Source organism: Motacilla alba, chromosome 1, assembly GCF_015832195.1.
Source record: "Motacilla alba alba isolate MOTALB_02 chromosome 1, Motacilla_alba_V1.0_pri, whole genome shotgun sequence".
Classification (NCBI taxonomy): domain Eukaryota; kingdom Metazoa; phylum Chordata; class Aves; order Passeriformes; family Motacillidae; genus Motacilla; species Motacilla alba.
In genome coordinates this window covers 110,346,694-110,372,645 of record NC_052016.1, presented here as the reverse complement: position 1 = coordinate 110,372,645, position 25,952 = coordinate 110,346,694, and the positions used below count along the sequence as shown (strand labels likewise).

Sequence of the window (25,952 nt, the reverse complement as noted above, 5' to 3'; positions counted from 1 at the left end):
ATCCTTCTACAGTTAACTTTTTAAATGCCTATCTTCTGGAAATGAGCACAACAGATCACAAAGCAATTCTCTGGTAACTCCTAAAAAATCCCCAAACAACACAGACCTTCACTTGAGCCTTAGTATCAACAAACGTAGTTTCAATGCCTTAAACTTCATTTGTCTCCCAGTAGCACACAACTGAAGTCCACCAACTGGCATACAAAGACTGTTCACATTTTAAACCTTAGCATCTGTTTAAATACCTTAGTCCTTATACACACACACAAAAAAAAAAGCTGTAGGGAAGAAAACACACTTGGTAACAGAACTTCAGCATGTCCAAATAATATCAGCTCTTCCAGTCACTTACATCTTCCAAGCACTTTAATCACCTATGATCTGAGCATCTTCTAGAAAAATATTAAGTATAGTACTTGTCCTATAGTTTGCCCTCCTTTCAAGGATTTTGATATTAGGCATGGTCAGAGAAATGTATCTGAAATGGGAAATACAGATGTGTCAAAAGCAGTCTTCATTTCCAGCAAGAATTTGCTCGACAGCCTCCAACCATGAGTCTCACCAAAAACACTCCCACACTGCTAGCCTTCACCTTTGCAGGTGACAGCTCCTTCATGTCTGAGCAAGCAGCCATTGAGAACTTGACATCATGCTGGAGAATCAGATAATTATATTTTCAGAGTTCCAGTCATAAAGCATTTTAATCTTCAAAACTAGAAACCAACAAAAGCAGGCAATGAATTCATAGCAGTCGTTACTGCTAAAAATGGAAAGCTATTAATACCTGTATTAACACCTCCTGACAAGCCCCATTTGTGCTCTGACACTCAGCAGGCCAGTTCTTGGTCCAGGCCTGCCAGAACTAGACCGTGGAGACCTGCAGGGCTCAGCTCACAACAGCCCAGACAAAGGCACAGGCTGAGCCCACACCATCATGGAGGCTGTTAAGGAAACACAACCAAAACAGACCCATTCCTGAACTGCAGCTGCAAACACACCTTTAGCAAAGGTTGATAACACAGTTGCAAGCTCCAGTGACATCTGAGTCTTGTCTAATCTTATTTACATGGTCTTCACATACAGATCATAGCTAAGGAGTCAGCAAATTTTGTTCACATACCATAAATAAATAAGGTAAGGAGATAAGCCTGTCAACTGCATGTTATCACTGCAATCAGATGTTTCAGCACTTCAGACAATCCAATGCTTGACAGAACCAGTCAAATTTAGCTATAAGGATCAGGGATACCATTCCCTCACAAGAAGTTCAAATATACTTAACATATTTTTACAGCTAACTGCAGCCAGCTCCAGCCACAAAAGCAAAATCTGTCTCACAGGAAAAAAACAAAGACTTATCTCTAGGACATCTGCCAACAAAAGCACCCACCAGAGAACATCAAATTAAAAGTAACTCTCTATATAGGTAAGTGCTCAAATCTTTTATTGATGAGTTTTATTTATAATCTTAGGCTTAGACTAATACTGAACTTGATATCTTCTTGCTCCTTCATACACAAGATTGACTTGAGAAAGAAACCACAAGTTTTCAATGCCAGTCATCTCTTCCTGCATTCTCTGCTATTCCCATACTTACTATGGGATGAACAATGACTCAACATCTAAAACTGTTGATTATTTGGTAAATAAAGCAAACCAGCACCAGTTCCAAACTGTCTTTAATACAGCAAGACACAGCTCAAAACACAAGCAACTGAACTCACGCAGTGTTTTGCCAGGTAGAAGTTAGGGCAGAGATTTCAGAGACAGTAGCAAGAAAGAGCCAATGCAGCAGCCCCCAACCCCCCTGCCCACAGTATTTAGTTCTCCTAAACACTCCTCTTCCCAGGAGATTACCCTTTCAGAATACCACTTTCCTAATTATTTCTTAAAGTAAGGAAATTCAACAAAAAAGCTTTATTAATAAGGTGTAAAACTCAAACCCTTGTCAAGTCTCCTCCCCCTTCAAAAGTTTAGAACAACACAGTCAAAAATAAGCACATAAAACTTTAGTATTGCTCCATGAAGAACATTAAGACTTCCAATCCAAACAAAGACAGGAATGAAAACATTATTTTAACTGCATTCAGTTCAAATATTTAACAATTTGATAGCCTAAGTAAAAACTTCAATGCTGAAAGAATATTTAGGAGGGTAACTCAGAACACCTGATAGTTAAGATATTTCCCCCCCTGCAGTGTCAGAATTGAGCAGTGGACCCAACCCTGCTGGCAGGAAGCAAGCTACTGACAGAGGATGCTCAGCCTACAAAAGGTCATTCCCTCCTTTCTATCTCCTTAAAAACATCAATCTGAGGAAAATCAGATCGTGTGCACACTCACACTCAAATTTTTTCTGAAATTTAAGCATTGCCCTACCTGCACTCTCTCCAACCCCAGCATTCCCAGAGTGTGTAATTCACCCAAGAGCTTCCTAAGCATTGTTTTTGGTAACTGTGCCAACTCAGGTAACCACTGCTCTCCTCCACCAGCTCACTCCTCTGTGTCCTGGCCCTCAGTATGACAGGCACAACAGTTTGTGCCACTGTACCACGCACCATTTATAATCCCCCCAGCAATAATCCCAAACAGCAAACATGGAGACCTTTCAAATTGATTTCCAACTAATCTGCCTTTCTAAACAACTTTCTGAACTGAAGAGCCCAAATCTCACAAGAGTCTTCTCATTATCTCTCCTCCCAGCCTTAGAGAAACCTGAAGAACACGAGTTCAATATTAACCACCAAGAACACTAAACTTTATTGACACATTCATGCATGGATAAAAAAACTCCCATGTGCAAGCAGATTTACAACATACAGTTAACTTAAAATCAACTCTGTACAGGTATAAGGCATCAAATATGTATACACTTTCATAAAGTCCTCAAACTAAGTAACTTGAGGAGTCTCAAATTCATCTCTTCTGACTAACAAAAAGACTACAACTAAAGTTTTCTATGCCCCAATTAAAGAAGGCAAGCGAGCTGTGTCCATTTTTATAAATGTTAAAATAATCTTCTTGTATTTTAGGATGGGGAACACTATGCTGTTGGCCTGCTAAAGCTGTCTGTTTATCTCCAGGGTCACAGATAAGTAAAATACTTCTGTTCAAAGGGCTGAACTCTAGAGTTGCTAATTTAACCAGCTCTTGAGAAGACCATTACTGAAACTAAGGCTGTGCTATCCAGCTATCAAAAGATTCACCCCTGCTTATATTTTTAATTGACTATTCCTAAAAAAACGAATGAGGTGCCTAATTAGAGGAAACAGTTACAAGGACAGGCAAAAGGGCCTTTTTTTAGCAGTATACACATTTTTAGTACACAAAAAAAAAAAAGAAGGACAGCACACAGACAGGCAAAAGAGTCTTTTTATTAACAGTATACAGATTTTTGTAGTACACAAAAGAATTTATTGAAAAGTTTGGAAAAAATTGGCAGCTTTTAGCAGAAGTACATGGCTTTAACCATCTCATGCAACCCCATTCCCAAGGCAGCACTGCATTCCCCCATCTCAAACCAACACAAGAGGACCTGTTTTCTCTAACTCCCAGACCCACATTTTTATTGACATTGCTGGCATTTCCAACAACCTCATGGAACTGATGACTGCAAACACTAAGAAAGGGCTACATAAGAGTTAACAGTCTCACAATTCTTGCTGAGTATATTTGAGTCCTGAAGAATGTACATGACAAGCTCCACAGTGCAATACTCCAAGACAACTGGACTGCCTGAAGGAACCAGGGCTGTTATTGAACGGGTTTGTAACATGCCAAGCAAGTCAGCCAGTGAGAACAACCCACCAGAACCCACACCATTCTGCAGCACAAGCAGTTGCTAACAGCTGCACAAGAATTAACACATAACAAAATCCCATCTTCTTCATGCAGAGTTGTTCCCTGTGGATCTTCTCCCTGTCAGCGACAGACAGCCTCCATCCTTCACTCACAGAGAACCTCAGAAGACTGAGCATAAAGATAAGAGACACAAACCAGAGAACAAAGTGATAAACAGATCCCAGAGAACTATTTACATCTCAGCCTTTATAATCATCTTCAGTCTTGATGGCAGGCAACTACAATGATGCCACTGGATAGCTGCTATGTTAAAAGTGAACAGTGAGAAACATATACAGATTTCAACCATGCATAATGACTCAGACCAAGCAGATTCTTAAAAAAAAACAAAAAACAAAAAACCACACCATTACCACGTACAGTTATTGCAAGATGCATTGCAATGAAACAAACTATTGTACAACCTTCCTACAAAGTACAGATGCCTTTATGTGGACTTCTGTAAAGCCTTTGACACAATCCCCCACATCCTTCTCTCTAAATTGGTGAGAGCTGGACTCAGTGAGTGAACTGTTTGGTGCACAAGCAAATGGTTGGACAGTCACATCCAGAGGGTCATGGTCAGTGGCTCAGAGTTCCAATGGACATCAGTAACAAGAGGCGCCCCTCAGGGGTCCATACTGGCAGCAGTTATTTAGTATCTTCATTAATGACAGAGAAAAAGAGATCAGCTACAGATGGCACCAAGCAGAGTGGTATGGTTGCCACACCTGAAGGATGGGATGGCATCTAAACAGATCTGGATGAGCTTGAGAAGTGGCTCATGGGAATCTCATGAGGTTTAACAAGACCAAAGGTAAAGGGTTGCACCACGGTCTGGGCAACTCCTTGTATCAACAAAGTCTGGGAAAGAGCAGATCAAGAGTAGCTCTGCCTAGAAGGACTTGGGGGTGCTGGTGGGTGAGGCATTTGCAACCCAGAAAACCAACAGTGTCCTGGGCTGCATCCAAAGCACTGAGGGCAGCAGGGCGAGGAAGGGAATTTTGCCCCTCTGCTCTGGTGAGACCCCACCTAAAGCGCTATCTCCAGCTCTGGGGTCCCAGCACAAGAGGACATGGACCTGCTCAAGTCCAGAGTTTATGAAGTTCAAGATGTTCAGAGAGATGGAGAATCTCCCCTACAAGGAAAGGATGAGAGAATTGGGATTGTTCAGTACAGAAAAGATAAGCTTTAAGGTGACCTAATTACAGCTTTCCAGTACCTGAAGGGAACGTAAAGCTAAAGAGAAACTTTTGAAAGAGAGCCTGGAGTGACATGGGGGAATGGCTTCAAAGTGAAAGAGAATAGGTTTCAGTTAGATGTTAGGAAAAAATTCTTTACTGTGCGAGTGGTGAAGCATTGGGATAGACTGCACAGAGAAGCTGTGGATACCTCATCCCTGAAAGTGCTCAAGGCCACGTTGGATGTGGATCAGTGTAATTAACCTAGCCCAAGGTGTAACTGCCCATGGCTGGGAACTTGGAAGCAGGTAGCACTTAAGGTCCCTTTTAACCCATCCATGATAAGCTGGCAACTTTTGTTATATTAATACCCATACAAAAATACACATAAGTAAAAAACAAGGACACCGCTAATGTTTTGAGGAACAAGGAGTGTGCATTTACCAAGTTTACAGATTCTGCCTTCTCCAGAAGGAAAGATGCAATAGCTTTAGCTGAGACCTAGAAAAAACATGTTATCCTCACAAGATCTGAAGGTCCAAAACCACACATGTAATTTTTACTAAATAAATGCCATTTCATGGCATTTCAGACCATTCAGAAGTCTAACTGTCCACCTAATTTGGGGAAAAAAACCTCAATTAGTTGACAATCTATGATTAAACTATAAAGTTTAACTCCTGTAACACAAACTACACATGCACCAGTTTTTTCTATTTAGATGACTCTTTGTGCTTTGGACCATAAACACTAGATGAGAGGAAAAACTCCACGTAAGAAGTACAAACCAACTACTGAGCTGTCACTGCTGAAAGTTCTTCATGTCTCACTGAAGATAGCTGTTTTGCTGAGAAAAACATAAGAAGGGAATAATGCTTCTTCCTTCCTTTGATCTACCCAGCAACACTTCTACAGTGGGTCCATCAATCCATCCCCATTCAGGTACATCCATCTTGGTCAGACAATGATGCAAACATTGCCCTCAAAAGTAAAGGAAAATGGAAAATCCTAGCTAAAATCAAAGCAATTGTTAAGGTCCTTACCACATTCTCTAATTAACAGCATTGCTTTTTATATCATAGAGGAGCTAACATACCTATGGCTTATTTTCAATAAATAAGCCATAGGTAAAGCACCTACTTTAACCCTGGCAATCTTAAGCCTTCTGCAGAAGCCAGTCATTGTTTTAACTTTTGAACCCATGGTAGTTCAGAGAACTACAGTGACAAAGAGGCCATTGTGGGGGCTGGTTGGTTTCTATGAAACTAGTTTTTACACTAGCCTAGCTTACCAATTCTGCTCATACTAGGTGAGTCAAGCACAAGGTGCAAGGAAAATAGCAGGACTACCTCATCTGCCATTAGGTCACCATTAGAGTGGCTAACCCACCCTGAAAAAAAAAAACCTCAGTGTAAAAGGGAAACCGAAAGGTTTTCAGTGTGAAAACCACAGTACGCTACCCGAAAGCACACTCTGGGAGCAACTGCAGTAACACCTTCCCCTTCCTGCTCCCGGCTCTCCGAAGCGCACATGCAGCAATGCCACAAAGGGCACAGCCCGAAGCAAAGCCTCTGTGGTCAGGAACCTCCTTCTCAAACCACGCTTTTAAAAGATTTTGTCCGCAGATGCAGGGAGCTGCCTTCGCACCAAACTGGGAAGGAGAAAGGGGTTCGGCGCCGGGGCAGGCCGGCTCAGGGGCGGGTGCCGGGAGGCCACACCGAGCCCGCGGCCTGGCTCAGCTCTCAGCGAGGCGCTTTGGCGCCCACGGCAGCTCCCCCCTTCCCCCATCAAACCCTTCTTCCACCGGCAAACGTGGTTGTGGCCGCAGCTCCCGGCCCGAGCGTGCCCCCTGCAGATACCCGCGGGGTCAGGCCCCGGCGCTCCAGCGCTAATCTCCAGCGTTCTCCACCGGGTTCGAGCAGCACCGCGGTGACACCGCGCTCCCGCCTCGCCCGGCGGCAGCCGCCAGCCCGGTTCCTCGCACCCGCCTCAAGCGCGGTGCAGCCGCAGCGCCGGGGCGGCCTCGGGGGTGCCCCGGCCCGGCCGCTCGCCAGCAGCCAGGCTCCCCTTCCCTCCCCCCGGCCCCGCGGTTCGGCGCCTCCCGCCCGCCCGCGCTGCCCCCGCGGGGAAAGCGCGCCCTGGGGCGCCCGGGATCGCCGCGGGAGAGCCCGCACGCCCGCCTCGGCCCGGCCCAGCTCCGCCGGTTCCCCCCGGGCGGTGCAGCCCCCGCCGCGGCGGGCTCTGGGCAGGAGGCCGCAGCGGGCCGCCCGCCTGCCCAGGGACGGAGGCTGGTACCGGAGACAAACACGGCCCGGCGGGAACGCCGGGGAAAGGGCCGGAGGGGGGAGGCGGCGCCCGCGCGGGCCTCATCCTCGGCGGCCCCGGAGAGACACCCAGCGGGGCGGGTGGGGTGGGGAAGGTGCGGTCTTCAAGCCCGGTTACCTGTGGCGCCGAGCAGGAAGTCCAGGGTGCTGTGCCGCGCTTCTGCTGCCATAGTGAGGTAGAGCCCTGTGCCATGCCTGGAGCGGCGGCGGCGGCGGCGCGGCCCGTGCGGCGGAGCGGCCCTATATGCGCGGCGGCGGCGGCGGCGCCGGGGGGGAGCGCGGCGGGGCGGGGCCGGGGCGGGCCCGGGGAAGCGGCGGGCCCGGAGACCCCGCTCGGCGTGTCCGGAGAGCCTTTGGGGGTGCGATTTACCTCCGCCCATCCACCCCCTGAAATCCCGTAATCCCCCTGAAATCCTGAGGCAGCGGCGCGGTCCTAGCGGCAGCGGCCGTGGGGCTGCTGTGTGTCACCTGCTGCCCGCCGTGGGCACGGAGCGGGCCCGCTGTCCCTCCTGCAGAGGGACCACGACCTGGGAGTCTTTAAAGCCTTTTGTTTAAAGTCTTTTTTTTATTCATAACGGATAACTGTAAAACAGCGGGCTGAAGCCACGAATTTCATTAATCACATGCAATTACAAGCCCAGAAAAATAGTATCCAGAAGTAGTTAGCTACAGGACTGATCACAGCATCACAACATCACAGGATCAATTAGGTTGGTGAAGACGTCTGAGATATCGAATCCAACCTGTGACCGACCACTCCCATGTCAACTAGACCATGGCACTGAGTGCCACGTCCAGTCTTTCCTTAAAAACATCCAGGGATGGTAACTCCACCACCCCTCTGGGCCGCCCAATCCATTAACCTTTCTGTGAAGAAATTCCTCCTAATGTCCAACCTAAATCTCCCCAGGTGCAGATAAAGACTGTGTCCTCTCTTCCTTTCACAGGCTGCCTGGCAGAAGAGACCAAGCCCTATCCATCTTACAGTCATCTTTCAGGGAATTGTAGAGAGCATAAGGTCACCTCTGTCTCCTTTTCTCCAGGCCTAACAACCCCAGCTTTCTCTGCTGTTCCTCACCAGACTTGTGCTCCAGGCTCTTCTCCAGCTCCACTGTCCTTCTCTGGACATGCTCCAGCCCCTCAACATGCTTCCTGAATTGTGGGACCCAGAACTGGCCATGGGACTCCAGGTGTGGCCTCACCAGTGCTGAGAACAGGGGAAGATGTTTGGCTGTGTCAGTCACTAGGAGCTTTGCCAGCTGGCAGACTCCTTTAATTTTATTGCATGAATGAGAGTGGATTTGCACAATGCCATGGCATCAATGGTTTCACATGATTCCACAGTTAAATTAAGATATTTACAAGTAACTGCTAGTATGTAATCTAATGTGTTACCATGATTATTTCCATAACTTTCAATAAGGTTTTTTTCAGGGCAAACTTAACAGTATCCCTGTTTTGAACAGTTATAGTTCCGCACAGGCACCCTGAGCAAAGCAGAAACATTCACTGGAAATGTGTATCAGAGGACACACAGACATCTTCAGGTTCGTACTAACTATACTTTCTTCAGATGGTCTTCATTTGACAAAGCTCATTCATGAGAAGCTGGGGGATTTTATGATTAATTACCTATAATATACAGCTTTGCATGTTCCCATTCAATGTCTTTGATCCAGTCCTGGATGTTATAGGGAGTTACATAGTTCTGTTTGGGTGGCTTGTGTATCCTTGTTGCCATTACATCAGAAATTCTGATTTTTCTTAATGCCATCTCTTTTTTTTTTTTTAACTTAACCAAAATCAATGCTTCCTTGCTGCCAGCTTCAATCTCTCTACATTTTTTTTTCAGACATGCAACTGCCACTAAACAGTCAGTAAAATCCCCGCTCTTTTAAATCTCTTACATCTCTCACCTTTGCTTATGGCCGCTGCAGTGGTTTCAGTTACCTCATTCCATAAAAGAGCTTACTGGGTTGATTTTTACTCTCTTCAGTGGGAGCAGCACCTTGTGTTCTGTTCAACATTATCTATCCATCATGGAATAATTGGAAGAAGGTAATAGTGATGCTGCCACCAAAGTACCTCCAAATGTATTTGTTCATACGTGCTAAGAGCCTTGCTAAATTATGCCCTTACATACACATGAACAACTTTCCTGGGTGTACAGGGAAGGAAAAAAAAAAAAGGAACATCAATATGTCATCCAAATCTTTTCCTGGCATTAGTTTTGCAGTTGAAGGCCAACCGTTTCAGACTGGCACCTAGAGAAAGTTGAAACATCATCTCTTTAATTAAATTTGCCATGGAAAAAAGAACAGTGGTTTTACTGTGTCCTTTTTTAAATTATGAGAATTTTGTGATTTTGTAGTGGGCTGAAGAGCTGAAAAGGCTAATGAATTATTACAAAGAACAGTATGAAGTCTTTCTTTCTTAAACTTTGACTTAAAGGATAGTTCTTATGCATAAATGGCTTTTGCAGCTGCTCATTGGGTTAGCTGGAACTGGGAAAGCTGGCAAAACATGAACAAATTCAATAAAGGGTGGAAAAGAAGAAAAAGAAGAGGTTCATCTTGGAAACTTTGATAGAGCTGTAGGAAAACATCCCACAAGAGGAAGAAACCTTCAATCTCAGTATGTAGGAGTGAAAGCAAACATATAAGTAAATTACATATGGTTTTACAGAAAAGCATAAAAAGAAGGCCCACAGAATTTAAGCCTCCTTGTGGAGGATCCCATTGCTGAGGAAGGAACTGACACAATTCTCTACCACTTCTTTGGTGTGTCTACTATGTGCATACTTAACTAGGTCATGCCTGGGATATTTTTGGGAATCTTCCTGTTAGAAAATTACACTGAAGGGAATTTTAAAAAGAGCAATTAAAATAATTAAAGAGATGAAGGGATTGATTTATGAGACAAGATCAAAAGATCTGGAATATTAAAATATGTTTCACAAATGCTGTGGAGTTTGGATGACATCACATTGTTAAGATTAGCACAGACTGTTTGGAAAGAGTTTATTCAGTGTGAGGTTACCTGCATATTTTGAAACTAGTAGGAACTGCAAAAATGGGGGAAAAAGGTTGAGGCACCAGTGTTTGAAAAGCTTTGTGCTGAAAATCAAGGGCAGAGATCATACCCTCTACAGGTAGATTGGATAGATTAGATAAAAGACACCAGCTGATGGGAACAGTCCTGCACTTGATGTGTGGCTTAGCCTGCATAACCTCTGTTCTTCATGCAGGACCACAGCAGGCTGAAATACCAAGTGTTTCAAGTCTCAGGTGTTTTTAAGCAGGGTGTAATAGTATCTTTAACCACAAGTTCCCTGTTCATCCTCTCTGACTACATCCATCTCTGTTCATTGTTCTGAAGATATTTCACGTACAACTGCCATAATCCTAAATTCACCTCAGGAATGAAAGGTAAACCAAGCTTCTCATACACGTCATCCTTTAAGAAAAAGATTCATTTTCCTCATGCTTATAACCTATTCAGAAATTCACTAACTTCTGGTCTTTCTGAGTCCAGCCTAGGGCTCACTGGGGTTGTTTAACAATAGTAGACTTTTTCTCCTGAATGGCTAAAAAGTTTCTAAAGTGATGACACATTTAAGACAGGAGTTCACAAAGGTTGTGTTCACCCCTGTTTAGAAACACTTGTATATCTCATGGCTTTATCACTTGGGAATAATGTGGCCATCTCACGATGCTAATTGAAACCTTGAAATTAAACGTATCTGTCTAAAATATACATACACATGATTTCTCTCTCCATGCCTGGTTCTGTATATTCAAAGTATTGTTAAACATTATTGCAATACAATTAAATAAGCAGAATAACATGTGCAAACCTATTACCCCAAATTGAAGGGTCTGCTAGAGGATATTACCAAAATGGGAAAAGCAGGGGCTGCAAACAGAAGAGGGGTAGAACTTGGTACAAACCCCTGGAAGTGCTTTCATCATCTTCATTGTTTGTGCATCTGGATCAGGTTTTCCATAGGAATTTTCTTTTTTGAACACAGCTCCAGTTCTTAAGAATTTGCTTATCATTGACAGAAGTCATAGTAAATTTTGAGAGGTAGGAGAGAGAAGATAATACTTCCTTTTATAACAATATTGGTGGGGTGGGATGGGAGAGGGTCTTGTAAGTTAATGGTTGTTTTAGAAATTATTTGAGGTGACAATGTGGTATCACAATTGTGACAAAACATGAAATTCACCTCTTTGCAAAACATCATTGCCTTAATATATAAGATGAAATTCGTGTTTTCTAGAGGTGAACAACTGTTTAATACAGCTAAGAAAACTAGAACTGATTATTGTAATGAATTTACTTCTTTAATTCTTATTTCTACTTTTGTGCCTGAGCATGTTACTGTTTACTAAAACAAATACAGTTTATCCCCCCTCTCTTGGATGCTTTCTATCTAATATGTAGGCTTGCTGGGGCATAGCTCTAGAGGCTTAAAAAAAAAGAGAGCGAACTCTCCATTTCAAATTAAATTTACGCAGTTTGGAGTCTACATCTTACTGGACATTATGAGAAAAATCTCTAAGTTAAAAAACAAGCATTTTGAGTTCAACAGGAAACTTACTCAGGTAGATTACAAGATGAATAAAGCCTCATTTTTTCCCCTTTTTATTTTTTTTTAATTCTGCAAAGAAAGACCCTGGAGAGTCAAATTATATCATAGGATGTAAGACTTCTCACAGAACAAGAGAACAATTTCAGGAAGTTAGCAAACTCAGATAAGAGTTAATTACTTAAATAAGTGCTACCATAAATTATAGCAGCTATTATACTCCCTGCTTTCTGAGAGGCCTCTGCTGGATTTTAGCCAGAGTTCTGTGTGTGAACCCTTGGGATTTCCTTTGGTCCAAATAGACTCTGGTCTTTTTCCTTTGGGCAGAGGTTATTTGCCATGGAGGTGAGACCTTCAGTTCAGTCATCCCAGGATCCTGGTCATCCTGCACATTTTCTTCAGGGACACCTTACTTGCATTAAAATACTCACTAATCAGGTTTCAATCGTGACAGAAACTAATAAATTATTTTGATAACACTGAGAAGTTGCCACAGAAACCACTTACAGACCATTCCATACCTTTGCCTTTCCATCACCATCCTCTAAGCTTAGCCCATCTTGTACCTCTGACCTGCACATATTGGGAGGTTTGGGGTTGGGATTTTCTCCTAACTGCCAAAATGCCACAGACGTGATAGAGTTTTTTTCTGTGTTTCTCTGTAGATGTTTGATAATTCTATAGAATTCCCCAGAATCCAAATGAGTATTTCCTCACCCCCAAACCAAATACAAGGAAAGGCTAGATGAACACTGCTTTTCCATCCCAACCAGTCTTGCCTGTGAACTTACCACATGATGCAGCAAAGTTTGATCAAGCTTTTCTTTAGTATCTGTGCCATCTCTCAGAACAATTGCAGCCTATAAGAAGTCCCTCTTGGTGTTTGAAAACAGCCTTTGAGGAACCTTTTCTATAACTGCTGTCAGATAATCTCCCCTATTCACTCTTTGTCCCCAGTCATCATCTGATCCCATGGGCAGCTCATCAGGTGATTCCCAGTAACACATCAGATTACCATCCTCTTGGACAGCAACCAAAGGACTTGTCTGGCTTGTCCACCTTCTATTGTGCCTGTCACATTGTCTGGATGCACCTCCTCAGGCATCCATAGGGCCTGCCAGTACTAGTCTTCTTTTATGACCTAAGCTATAGAAGTTACGTCTGATGGCTGCATCAGCTTGTTAGAATATCTAAACCACTCCCAAGTGGTGACTTACAGAGTACAGGACAGGACCTGTGGTTCACAATCAAAAAGAACATAACAGAAAAATTGGATTCTGATGCTTCATTTCCCCCCACACAAAGCAGAATGATGGCAAGCTCAGGTGAGGTCAGATAACCAGTGCTAGGGGTGGCTGTGTGTGACATGGTTGGGACTTCAGGATAGCCTTTGTTTCCAGCAGCAGTACAACAGAATCATTTGTCTATTACATTAAGCAGGTTCTGGTTGTTTTCTTTGGTCATTTTTTTTTTTCTGATCTCCTTCTGTTTTGTTTATATGTCCTAATGATTACTGTCACAAAACCAGAAATGCAAGTTTCCCCAATCCCTTCAAGTTACAGCATCCTGTCTATTGATTATAATTTCCCATGGTGTGCAGGTTACTTCAGGAAGAGGTTACCCCTAGATATCAGAAAACACACTGAATAGGTTAATCCCCTTTTTCATCACAGTATTCTGTATTCAGTGGACACCATTCCCCTTTCTGCAGCTACAGCTGAAACAATGTAATTACAGAAAATCTGATCAGGGTGAAATTATTTCTTTTATACCTTGTAAAACTCTTTATATTAGGGAAAAATATACATGGGGGCATAATTTGTAATCCTAGCCTCTCATAACATGAAGGAAATAATATTCTTTCTGATCAAATTTTTTTTTTAGGGAGGGAGAGAATCCCTGCACAGAGAAGAATGGATGGTAAATTGATTAACCTTAGAGTAATGAATTCATCCAGACAGCATGGAGGCAGTAGAACAAATGAGCAAAAGAGAGGGAGTGTAAAAAAAATACAATAGATAAGATGTTTTACCTTAACTAGACATCAGTAATATGTACTTTATATGCATGTTTTACAATATTATTTCTCATTAAGTTGTTCATTTTAGTTACCTTTTCCAGTTCCCTTTTGAGTGATGATGCCTCAGCGTGCACTCTGTGAGAAATGCTGATAAAGTGTAGTGTGAATTTTATTCTCATATCTGTATTGTATACTGGATTCAGGGCTTCTTACATGAAATTCTGTTGCCACTGAAGTCAAAGACAGACTTAATGCTACCTTCAAGGGAGCCAGAATGTCAGTATTTGTCTGGTGCACTGCAGACAAGGTTAGACCAATACATTTTTACCTGGTCATTGACTTTTCAGGCAGAATTGTATGTAACAGCATTCAAAAAATAAAACCAAGGAGAATGAACAAAATGCTTAAATACATATAACTCATACTAGTGACAATTAAGTCATAAACTCAGCTCAACCCCTCAGAACTCTATAAGGGGTATTTCTTTATTGATGAGTTCAGCTTTCTTACTGTGAGACAGGGTGTTACCATTATGCCTGTCATGAGTGAACCTTTTGATTGCAAGTGCAATACCAATTCCAAGTCAGAAAATGGTCTCTTCTGCAAAGGGATTTCCAGATTAAAGAAAGGTGCCTGTCTAAATGGGCCAATATGCCAGTGCAGAACAGCTGTTGCACATCAGGCTCTCCTGTGCAGCCTGTTCATGAAACTTACCTCATCTAACTCAGATGTCTACAATCCAGAAGCCAGTATTTGATCTGGCTGTCTTGACTGCATTCAGAAGCAGCAGAGAGCCAGTTTTAAGATGTAGTTCATCTCATCTGCAGTCTAAACCAGATCAGATAAAATGTATCCTGCTCCTATCTTTTGCCTATGAACAGTTCAGGTGAATTCCACATTCTTGGAGTGCTTTGAACAGATTGAATTACTTTCCTTCTATTCAGTGATACTGTCAGCATGAAATTAGAATTGCCATGTGGGGATGACAGCCAGGATTACTTTTTTCCAAGTTTTCTCCTTAGCAGAAACTTTTGTACCAACTTCTCCATTTTTGATTGTATGTAATAAACAGCATGTGCTTAGGAAAGGGAGATGAGTTTCCTAGGGGAAAGACCAAATACAGTAAGATAATACTGATCAACTCAGCTGGCCATGATCTCATTTTATTTGCTGTCAGACCATCTTTGAGTTCATTAAATAACATCACAGAAAAAAAGGTTGAAAGGACTTTGTGAAAGACTGTGGTTTATTCCCAGTCAGTTCCTCTAAGAAGTTGTCAGGTAACATCTAATCATAAATTTGTATGTTTTTAAAATGCAATGTAAATCAAAATGTAGAGTCAAGAATATAATCCAAAGGTATTGACCTATAGCTCATCTAAGTACTTTCACAATTAGAGCTAAAATAGATTAACCAAATTTGGAGAAAAAGACAGAAGTCTAGCAGTTAATCCTCCAAAACCTATGGAAAAATATTGATCCATTAATTAATCCATTATTTTATTACAAGGTAATAAAATAATAATGTATTGCAATCTGTTACCAAAATTTTACCAGAACTTAATAAAGTAGTAATTGGCAGTAATTACAGCAAAGTGCCTTTTGGAACTGTCATAAAAGTTTTCAGTCTGAAACAGCCTGTTGTAAACATCAGAAAATTTATTTATCCTTGGAACTCAGAAGCTTATCAGGTAAGATATACTGATTGCAGAAGTTAGTCCCCACTGGTACCGGCTCAGTCTTTACTAAAATGTCTCAGCTGATACTTTGAGAGAAACTAGAGCAGTAGGGTAGGAGTCAGGAGATCAGTGTTTTAATTCTTAAGTTGCTAATGATTATTCCACCTAAAAAGTGGTGGTAACAGTACTTTCTTTCTCTGTTAGTTTGTACACCCATGAGGATGAAAACTATTTCAGCTGTGACATTTTAAAAAATACAAATTCAACAGGTAGCTCTAAATTCCTCTTGTGAATAATGTATATGGTATTCTACACAAATTTTCCATAAAGTTTCTTTATTACTTTCCTTATATTATTACTTGCCTCATATTATCTGAGTGATTCCTTACAGTCTTTAATATATTCTCCAGTTATTTAACAGGTTAGTTTAGATTTCTTATTTAGGTTTTCTTCTTTACTCTGGTAATTTTAAACCGAAAGAACTCCTGCTGAACACAAAATGGCATGTAAAGATATTGTCAATGAGTGAGCAGGTGTTCAAAAGATAACACGTAGGTTGCTTAGAGCTTTTGGCTGCAACACTTATATAATGACTATTACTGCCAGCAACATTAACCTCAAATACAAGAAAATCAGAAAAGTAATCAGATAGGAATACTTACCATATGCAAAGTTCAAATGTAGGTGTTTTTTTTTTTTTTTTTACCTTCCCAGCATCAGAATTCTGGAAGGTTTTCTTCAAAGAGGTGAGAGGTGAAAATCTTGAGAGGGAAGATTTTCAAATTTTTAAGGGGATTTCCAATAGAACCTGCAGCTACTGGTAACACCTGAGGATAATTTTCAGGCAGAACTTTTGAGTACTGTATCTATTTTGACTTTTGGGCCGAAAATGGTGAAAGAAATGCAGACTTCGAAAAAGAGATAGAGCAAAAGAATTTCTTATACAGAATTCAAATTGTCATTAATTTCTTCTGTCTGGACAAAATAGGAAGCAAAAAACTCCCTTGATGAGAGTTATGTCAAAGCATAGGCACTGAAGATGCCAGCTGCTTCAATAGATAAAGATTGTTCAGCTACACGAAGGAAGGCTATTCATACGGGGTTCTGCAATTTGAGGACTTCAAGTATCTTGTGGAATAACATGCAATTGTATTTTCTTTATTTTAAAGTTTATCGATTCAGGGTCTTACACTTGTGAGTGCATGAGTCCTGAAAAAAAAGCAAGTAGCTGTTTTGTTTCCTGTCATTTCCCAATCCCAACTAGACCAGCATGTTGTGCAAAATTAAAAACGTAAGTGAATAGGTAATGCCATTAGAATTTCTGGTGTGGAAACATTTTCGTTTTTCAATTAAAACTTGACAGAAAGGTTGCTTTTATGACCTAAAGCAAATAGTGGGTAATTTAGTTTGGTCTGGCTCCTATGCTTTCAGTGTTTTGGGATTGCTACTATGCAGGGGTTAAGCTGTCAGAAGAAAAGAATGTATTGTCAGTACCTGCAGGGTACTAGAAATCCTGGTTAGGTTTCTCTTCTGATCTAGGCAGTGATATGGTGGCCTTGTTTTTGTACTCTGATGAATTCAAGCTGCTGTATTCTGAGTGCTCACTACTTCCTGACCTTTTTTTCTATTTTGCCCTCTTTTCAAGGGCTTCATCTGTCATAATCAATGATACTGTGTTTCATTGTGCCAGAAGAGCTCAAGCTGGTGTCTTGTCAATGCCAAAAAGACACTGATTCAAAAAGATACTTGAGAATGCTGAAGTGAAACTCTTGGATTATATTTTCTTCCTGATTCCTGTTTTAAATTGTGCACTATTGTATTTCTCTTCATCACATGAGCCCCATGCAACAATAAGCAATACAGAACTGCCGGCGTTTAACTTCTGCTGTTTGCTTAGGAACTGTGCGGGAGCTAATGGCAAAGTGCATCAATCCATATTTTGACCAACGAATGCTGAATAACAGATTTTGCAACAAAAATGGCTCAGGAAAAGACGAGATACATTTTCAGTGCAACAGCCACTTCTGGGTATGTCAAACAAAGCTGTAAAACTTAACCAATATGTCATGCAGACTTCTTGGAACAAGTTATGCAGTTGCCTGACTCCATTCCTCCAGAAAACTTTTCCACAGATTTTATTGCACTCTGACATGCTTACACGGTGGCACTGAGAGCCACTGACACAAGGAGCCCAGGGCTCTCCTGGTCCATGGGGCCAGTTTTCCTTGTGTTATGGGCTGCATAGTGCAGCCAGACTTAGTGTGGAGCCTTTGCTGGCTGCAGCACTGCAGGAGAATAGAAGAAGCATCCAGCTCTGCTTTCTCATTCACTGTTCTGCATTGAAATTATGGAGATGGATTAAAAGACTGGGCCCTAGGAGATACCAGCTTATCCTGTCATAAACCAGGCCTGAGGACTGATGCTGGGGTCCCTCTGATCCCCAGGCATGGTACTTGCTGTAGTGCTTCCTAGTGGTATGGAAACAAATCCCATGGGATCACTTGGGAGGAGCTGCAATAGACTTACAGGAGGAAGCCAAGATGGTCAGAGGAAACACTAGTAAGCACCTTACTCTTTAAGTATTCTTCTTCCCTTCTTGTCAGCATTTCTCTCTGGTTATGAGACCAACATGATTGTGGTTTTGCAGGGTAAACCCAAGGGACTCTGAAAAACGTCTTTGATTTCTGAACGAGAGAAAAAGCCCATTATTACTATGCATGTAGAACCATATAGCAGTTTAGACTACTGACCACTTGGCAAACAATTTGCATTACTTTCAATTAAATTTATTTGAGATGCTAGAGCAATTCCAGAGAAGGGAAACAGAGCTGGTGAAGGGTCTGGAGCACAGGTCTTATGATGAGCATCTGAGAGAGTTGGGGTTTTCTAGCCTGAAGAAAAAGAGTCTCTGGGGAGGCGTTATCACTCTCTTGAACTACCTGAAAGGAGGTTGTAGCCAGGTGGGGCTCAGTCTCTTCTCCAAAGCAGCAATTGACAGGACAAGATGAAATGGTTTTGAGTTGCACCAGGGATGGTTTAGATTGGACATTACGAAGAATTTCTTCACTAAAAGCATTGTAAGGCATTGAAACAGGCTAGTCAGGGAACTATTGGAGTCATCATCCCTGGAAGTGTTCAAAAAACATATGGGCAGGGCACTGGAGGACAGGGTTTAATGTTGAACACGGTGGTGGGACTGGGTTGATGGTGGGACTTGAGGATCTCAAAGGTCTTTTCCAGCCTTAACCATTCTATTTTTTCCTATTGTTTTTCTTTCTCATTAATTAATAATATCAAGATAAAAACACATTTAATTTGTTTTCCTGTTCAAAATGTAAATGGTCCTTTTTGATGGGAAAGAGACCATAATTCTCTGCCTGTAGGCAATTCTGGTCAAACTGTATCTTGTGAGTAGCATTAGATTTAGGTTTACTTCTGTTAGTAAGCCTCACTTATACTTTATAATAATTCATGGAGCTCAGCTTTAAGGGATAATACACGTGTTGTTGCCAGAGTAGTCCTATTCATATGACATCCATCAGGCATGGCATATTCCCTTGCTTGGATCATGTGCAGCCTGTCTGAATGGTGCCTCCAGTAACATATTTACAGCATATCCTTCTGCTGAAAACAACACAGAGCTCTGTTTATAAACTGTTTAGGAGTTAAATGTCTCCTAAGTGTTCCAGCCCTCAAAAGCAAGCATTTCCACTTCCAAGATATTAGTGAAATGACCACATTTATTCACAATTCATTCTCTGGGCTGGTTTTATCAATTCTAAACCACAGCTGAATCAATGACATTTTCTGCCTCCATCTGGCTTTCAGTCAAGCCCACAATCACTTTCCCTGTGTGCCTTGAATGTTTAATTGGTAAACACTGCAGGATAATATTTAACTACAAATAAAAATCTATCGTTACTGCCATGTTATAAACACATAGGGAAATTCCAGTTTAATTTTCTGAAATTGCTTGCTTGCAGCACTAAATATGTGGGATTAAACTGACTTTGAGAGAATGCTGAGAAGCAATAAGATGCTTTTGGCCTGGTGCTGTTTCTGAAGGCTTTGCAAAGATGCTATCATGCAGCACTTCAGTCATGGCAGGAATGAACTGGAAATTTCCTGAGAAGAGGTGGTGGGTAGGTAAAAGGTTGCTATAAAACCTTAAACCTCCCCTAAGGTCATATTGCAGGCTGCTTGAAATAACAAATCTTAAAAACATGTAGTGCAACTGTGGTGCAAATACAAAAAGCGCTGCTAAGTAGACAAGGAAATAATAAAAAAACCACAAAATACCTCAGAATGAGGGAGAAGCAGTGACTTATCTATATGACCGCTATTTAATCCTTACACTCTTTCTGCAGTTTCAAGTCCCAGTCATCTCTCCCATTCCCCCTTTCAACTTCCTGTCCCTCAGTTCCATTCTCTCTTCTTTCTTTCCTGTGATAATCACTTTAAATCTTTGCTGACTGGAGGCCTCGTTCTTCAATATTCTCCCAACTCTTTCCCCTCCAGTAACTTGATTTTTCATTTGCTGCATGCTACTCCAGCCCTGCTTCTGTCTGTAGCTCTTTGATACTTAATTTACCTTAATATCTTTCATTTATCTCAGCATCTTGATCTGTTATTTCAGAATCAGCAGAGCTTTCTCCATGTTCCCATTCAAACCACTTTTGCCCAACCTGTTCTGAATGCAGCACTGCTTGTTCTCAGTGCTTCTCCTTTCTTTTTCTCCTACACCATCTTTGATTCTGTTTGATACCATCATTTGCATTCTCTCCTGCTGAGTCCTTTGTAGGATGTTCATTCCGTCAGTTTCTGATTTCCCTGCTGTTTACAACTGTCTTTTCTTGCTCTGCCTGCACCGTTGCTGACTTCTTGACTGAATTACTTTTCAAAATGCATGCTGCTGTTGGAGTTGCTGTTGGACTGTGTGACAGGGATCATGTTTAAGACCTAGTATCTCTTTTCTAAAAATCAATTTTCCAGTGCACACTACTTGGAACCATCTTTGTATCAGTACTTGGAGCCCCTCTCTCCAAACAGTTCCATCCTCACATCATTGCACTCAGAAAAGGGAGTTTCTACACTGAGAATTTATGATCCAAATTCTGAAAATAAAAGGAATCAGCAAAACACCCAAACATTATTGTTCCTTTTTTACATGGGCTGAGCTGAAAGTTTAATTCAGGTTTTGTAAAACTTAGTCCAGTTTGTTAATGGTGGAAATATTCTGTTACTCCAACTATCATCTCCCTGGTTCTCCAAGAAGTAAAACCAAGCCTGGGCAGATGTGGAGGTTTTCTCAGCACCTGCTGTAGTTACTCAGCATCACATTTAAGGTGCTGTCAATTTTGATGACAGATGTATTGCAGGCTTTGCTGTGAAGTGCAGCCATCCAGTAGAAACTGGTCCAAGGCACTAAACTAGGCTGCTATTATTTCAGCTGTCCAGGAAAGTAGTGTGATTGTGTGTGATAATATGGTTAGTGTCCTTACTAGCACCTGTCTTCAGTTTTTCCAACCATTTTATTTTTTCTTTCAGGGGGAAGTAAATAAGAGTCACATACACAAACGCAAATGTTTGTGTGTGGTAAGCAATGGTGCTGGTGTGCAAGCTGCTCTTCTAAGAAGACTTCATTTTCTGTTCTCTTGCATTGGAAAAATAAATCCTTTAGATTGAGAATTCTAGAAACATACCCAGCTCCAGTCGTTGCTTTCCAGAATCTTGGCTGGATCTTTACAAGATGCATGTAATGCTTATTCACTGCAAAAACATCTTTCTTCCTAAAGCAAATCATCCTTCAGTGTGAATCCAGGTTTTTGCCCAATATTGCAAATGACCTCAAGGGAGATAAAGCATTAAGCAATAGACTGTATGAAAGTATGTAACCTAGTATATATAAGCTAATAATCTCTGGCCAGAAGTGCAGCCTTTCAAACAGTTGCCACAGCTGGCAAACTGCACATAATTACATAGGGAGTCATCATTCTCTAAGCAGTCCTTGTCAATTATATCAGCACAGTAATTTCTTTTAAAGACATGTAAAAACCAGAAAGTCTGACAAATACATTTGCTAATTAAGTCCCCAGCGAAATTAAGAGTAAAACACAGATGCCCTGCTCCTCCTTTGCTTCCTCCTGGCTGCACAGGAATGGCCTGTTGAGAAATTATCACTTTTTCATTTAAAAATCAAGTAATCAAGTATTACTGACAAAACAAAGGCAGGCAGATACTAATAACTCTGCAATGTGGTTCTGGATTTGTCAGTGAGAAGCTGAAGTCAGTGAGGAGGTGGGGGAGGTGCTGGGAAAGGCAGGAGGCAGAAGAAATACAGGTTGTGAATTGAGTGTCAAATTGGTAATCATAGAATCACAGAATGGTTTCGATTGGAAGGGACCTTAAAAATCACCTCATCCCACCCCCCCTGCCACAGAGAGGAACACCTCCCCCTAGACCAGGTTGCTCAGAGCCCCATCCCATCTGGCCTGGAACACTTCCAGAGACATCCCCAACCTGGACAACCTGTTCCAGTGCCTCACCTCCTTCACAGTAGAGAATTCCTTCCTAATACACAACCTAAATGTGCCCATTTGCGTCCTAAACCCTTTCTCCCTTGTGCTGTCACCATGCACTCTTGTGAAAAGCCCCTTTCCAGTGAATGAATGGGCAGTCCGCTGTGACAGGGAAGTTGTATCTCTAATTGGCTTTCCAGCCTTCCAACTTGATCTTGGCAGAAAGACAGAGAAAAGGCTAGTGAGCAATTCTGAAGGTAAAAAGTGATTATTTACAACTTCAGCAGAGATGGACAGTGTGGGAGGGGGACAGGGATGATGTGAGGCCACACAGGTAATTGAGAATGCCTGTCTTCAGGCATACATTTTGCTTATTTCTAAGCCTGTTCTAGACAGATTGATTTCTAAATCACTATCTTCATCATTAGTACTTTTAAGCACTATTATTTACTTTTAAAACTCTTTTTATTGTGACTGTTACTTTGAAAAATAAGAAGAGATTGTTAGCTCCAGATACCTAGCAGTTAGAAATCATTCATCATCATGTTTCAGTGATCTTAAAGACACACACACATAAGAAGAGATATTGTGTTACTATACTTAAATATATAAAAATTTTGTATGATTAAAACCAATTCTTACAAGTTTTAGAACATGTTCTAAAACATTCTCTGGAGGAATGCGGTGTGTGTGAATAAAGACCTTTTGAGCACAGTAATCAGCCACAAACCAGTGTTTATTCACACAAAACTTTTTATTCATAAATCTGCCAAAGAAAGAAAGAGGAAATAAGGCAGTGTAGGGACCAACACTCATTATTCTGTTTGACTCTATACTGTGTAGGTACTCTGAGCACTCCTCTCTATTAATACAGTCCTTCTGCAGCATGGCTGTGGAGCAGGCTGTGTCCTGGCTGCTCACCCAGGCTGGGTCTGCAGTATGTTGGTTGAGAAGCAGCCCCAGAGCCTGGTGCTCCTCAGATGGCCGGTCTGTGGTGGTATGTCTGTCTTTGTTAACTCTAGAGGGAGGCTAGGGTGACTTTCCAAATGCCTAAAGCAAGTGACTCAAGCTAGGTGGGGTTCAGTCCCTGAATTCCTCCCCTCACAGCAGCAGCGTGTTTAATCAACAAGCAGCCTTGAAAGCTTGTTACAGCCCAAAGCAAAAAAAAAAACCTTCCAAATTCCATTTGATTGCTACATCCTTATGCTTCAATACAAAATAACTTTTACAAGATGTGCACCAAGAATAGGGCTATGTCTTACACTACAGAAGAGCTTTGCAAAAAGCATTAACTACAACAAGAGAAGCTCCTTGCTTCATTCTGTACGTTGAAGGAACTGTTTTCCTCCTTCAGCAGGTCCAGTTGTGACCCTGTTCTTTAGGCCACGCCACCTTATTCTGCTATCACTTTAACCCTCCATACTCCCCTCCACAGTGGGCCAGGATGTTTCCCTAACGTCAGTGTAGCCAGACCATGTCTGTGGTGAACGAGGATGGAAGGAAGGAGTCCTTCACGTTTCCATACTGATAAAAGAGTCCTACTGCTTGTGCACAATATAACTCTGTTTTCACATGCATATCATATTCAGGGTCTACTTCAAGAACTCAATTTAACTTGGACCTACAGTTTCCTGGTATCAGGTCAAATTGGCTGGCTGCAGTGTTAGATTTCATAGGACAGCATTCCAAAGCCTGGGGTGCACAAGCAAAAATTTCTAGTTTCAGATGCCCAACTGACTAAGTTAAGCTGTTCTCAAGACAGCTGACTTGCCTTACAGCTACACAACAGCAAGTTTTTGGTGCTGATACAAGGTCAAACATTTGGAGCAGTTGAAGAGGAGACAGTCCATTTCAAAGCTCCTTTGTTCATAAGCTTCCATGGCCCAAGCTGCACATTCCCTAGACTTAGAAGAAAGTTAAAATATTTTTTTAAACATTGAAAAGCTATTTCAGCTAATTATCTAGAAAAGCAGGACAGCTTTTCAAATATCAAAGCAATTTTATTCTTTAAATTAAAAGCTCTTTCCCCCAAAGCTTAAAATTGGCAGCATCTCTTTAACACTCCTCTCCAGCAAGAAAATACTTCATTCTTACTTAATTCTTCATTCTTCATTTCTTCATGGTTTGTATTCATCTGAAGATACAGCAAAGATTAAAAAAGCCCCAACCACCAAGACACAATTTAAAACACCCCTGGAAACTCTGTGGCTCCGTCCCAGAAATTTTAAGTAGGTCCTGGCCACTCAGGATATTAAACTCACCTACAGCGTTACACAAACTGTTCTGTTTAGTGGTTCACTAAAGAGACACTGGATTGTACCCAGGCTGCTTCTCAGCTGCTGCATCCTGCTCCCACCCCTGCACAGCATTTACAAAGACAGAACAAACCCCTGCTGCATTTTGTGGGATGCTGGATTATAAAATTTCACACTGAGTGCTACGCTGAGCCTCAAGCAAGAGGAGCAGCACGTCATTGCCAGACCCCAGTCTGGATGTTGTGTGTGAGTTCTTCTCTGGCCAGGGCTGGCCATGTGCAAAAGAATTTGGGGCTATTTTGGGTAAAAATCTGAGCTAGTTCTGGAGGGCTGTTGACCTCAGGGCAAGAAAGGTCTCCATGGCAGAGCTGAGTAAGATCCACTGGCCTAAGTCCCAGCTGAGGACTGCAGGTGCCTTTCTGGGGCTGGCCCTGGCGGGTGCTGCGGGTCACACCGGGGAACACAGCGGGATGGACTCGGGTCCTGCAGGGTGGCCTCACATCCCAGGCCCAGACAGAGCTGCTCCACCACTTTTCTTCACTGCAAGTTGTGTTTTATGGATCTGACAGTGCCACTTCACTGCGGCTACAGCCTGTATGGTTCACAGCCTTCTAAAGACACGAACAATCGTTACTTTATCTCAACTGATGCTAGCGCAGGCCGGCAGAAGTTAACCGAGTGCTTATCAAATTCACAACTCTGTGTATACACAAACCCATGGCAGAAGACAAGAGGTTCATTTTGCCTTTTAACGCCTTTTTGATCTGGAAGAGTGCCTTCATTCAAGGGGCTTTCCCCCTCAACTTATTTACTTACATGTAATTAATAATAAAAATAATTATATTTGAAACTTGCATGACCATTATTTTTCTGGATTGTTTTTGCTATTTTACATCAGAACATGACAGGTTTGGTTTCATGACCACATATATGAGAACAGAGTGATTTATACCTTTAGTGTCACATTTAGCATCACACATTTAGTGTCACATTTAGCATCACTTTGTTAAACGATGCACTTTTATTTTTACACCATCATTTGCACGTTAAAAGAGAGCCCCTCTAAGGAACCCTGTAAGTGAAAGCTAAAATATTCTCTTCAGAATGGCTTTTGGTATTTTCAATCAAAATAAAAAAAATAAAAAAAAGAAAAAGAGGTTAAAAAAATTGTGCAGTTCCAGTTAGTTAAAATCTCAACTGAACAATAGGTTTCTGCATTTTTACAAAAAATTACCATTTGATAACATGCTGAAGTTTTCACAACAATGACAGTAATATTTTAACTTCTGGTCTAACTTCTGGTTCAGCTCCATTTAATTGCAGAGGCCAGTGGTACACAGAGGCCAGTTAGGTTAACTACTGAAGTGCTCTCCTTAGGAGTACCTTTGAATATAAATGCTGGAAAAATAACCAGAGCCTTTAGCTATGATAAAATAATCTTATCTGTGTTGGTTCACTAAACAAAACAGTGAATTTTTATTGTAAAAGAACAGTATGCAAGTTTTGGGTTCCCCATTTTTTTCCTTCCTTCAGCACTGCAGCATGT

General features: G+C 41.8%; 1 protein-coding gene and 1 long non-coding RNA gene across 2 annotated transcripts in view; one reads left to right on the top strand and one right to left on the bottom strand.

Annotated features, from left to right (window-relative positions):
• Nucleotides 1-7,660, bottom strand: part of SMS (spermine synthase) — a 44,790-nt gene extending 37,130 nt beyond the window's left edge. Inside the window, exon 1 of the mRNA XM_038133272.1 lies at nt 7,463-7,660. Coding sequence (XP_037989200.1) covers nt 7,463-7,514 — 52 coding nt within the window. The 5' untranslated portion in view covers nt 7,515-7,660. The remainder of the gene's footprint in view (nt 1-7,462) is intronic.
• Nucleotides 7,661-7,841: 181 nt separating this feature from the next.
• Nucleotides 7,842-9,662, top strand: LOC119699588. The gene is made up of 2 exons (XR_005256475.1): nt 7,842-8,891; nt 9,197-9,662. It is a non-coding gene; the product is annotated as an uncharacterized LOC119699588 (long non-coding RNA).
• Nucleotides 9,663-25,952: the final 16,290 nt, after the last annotated feature.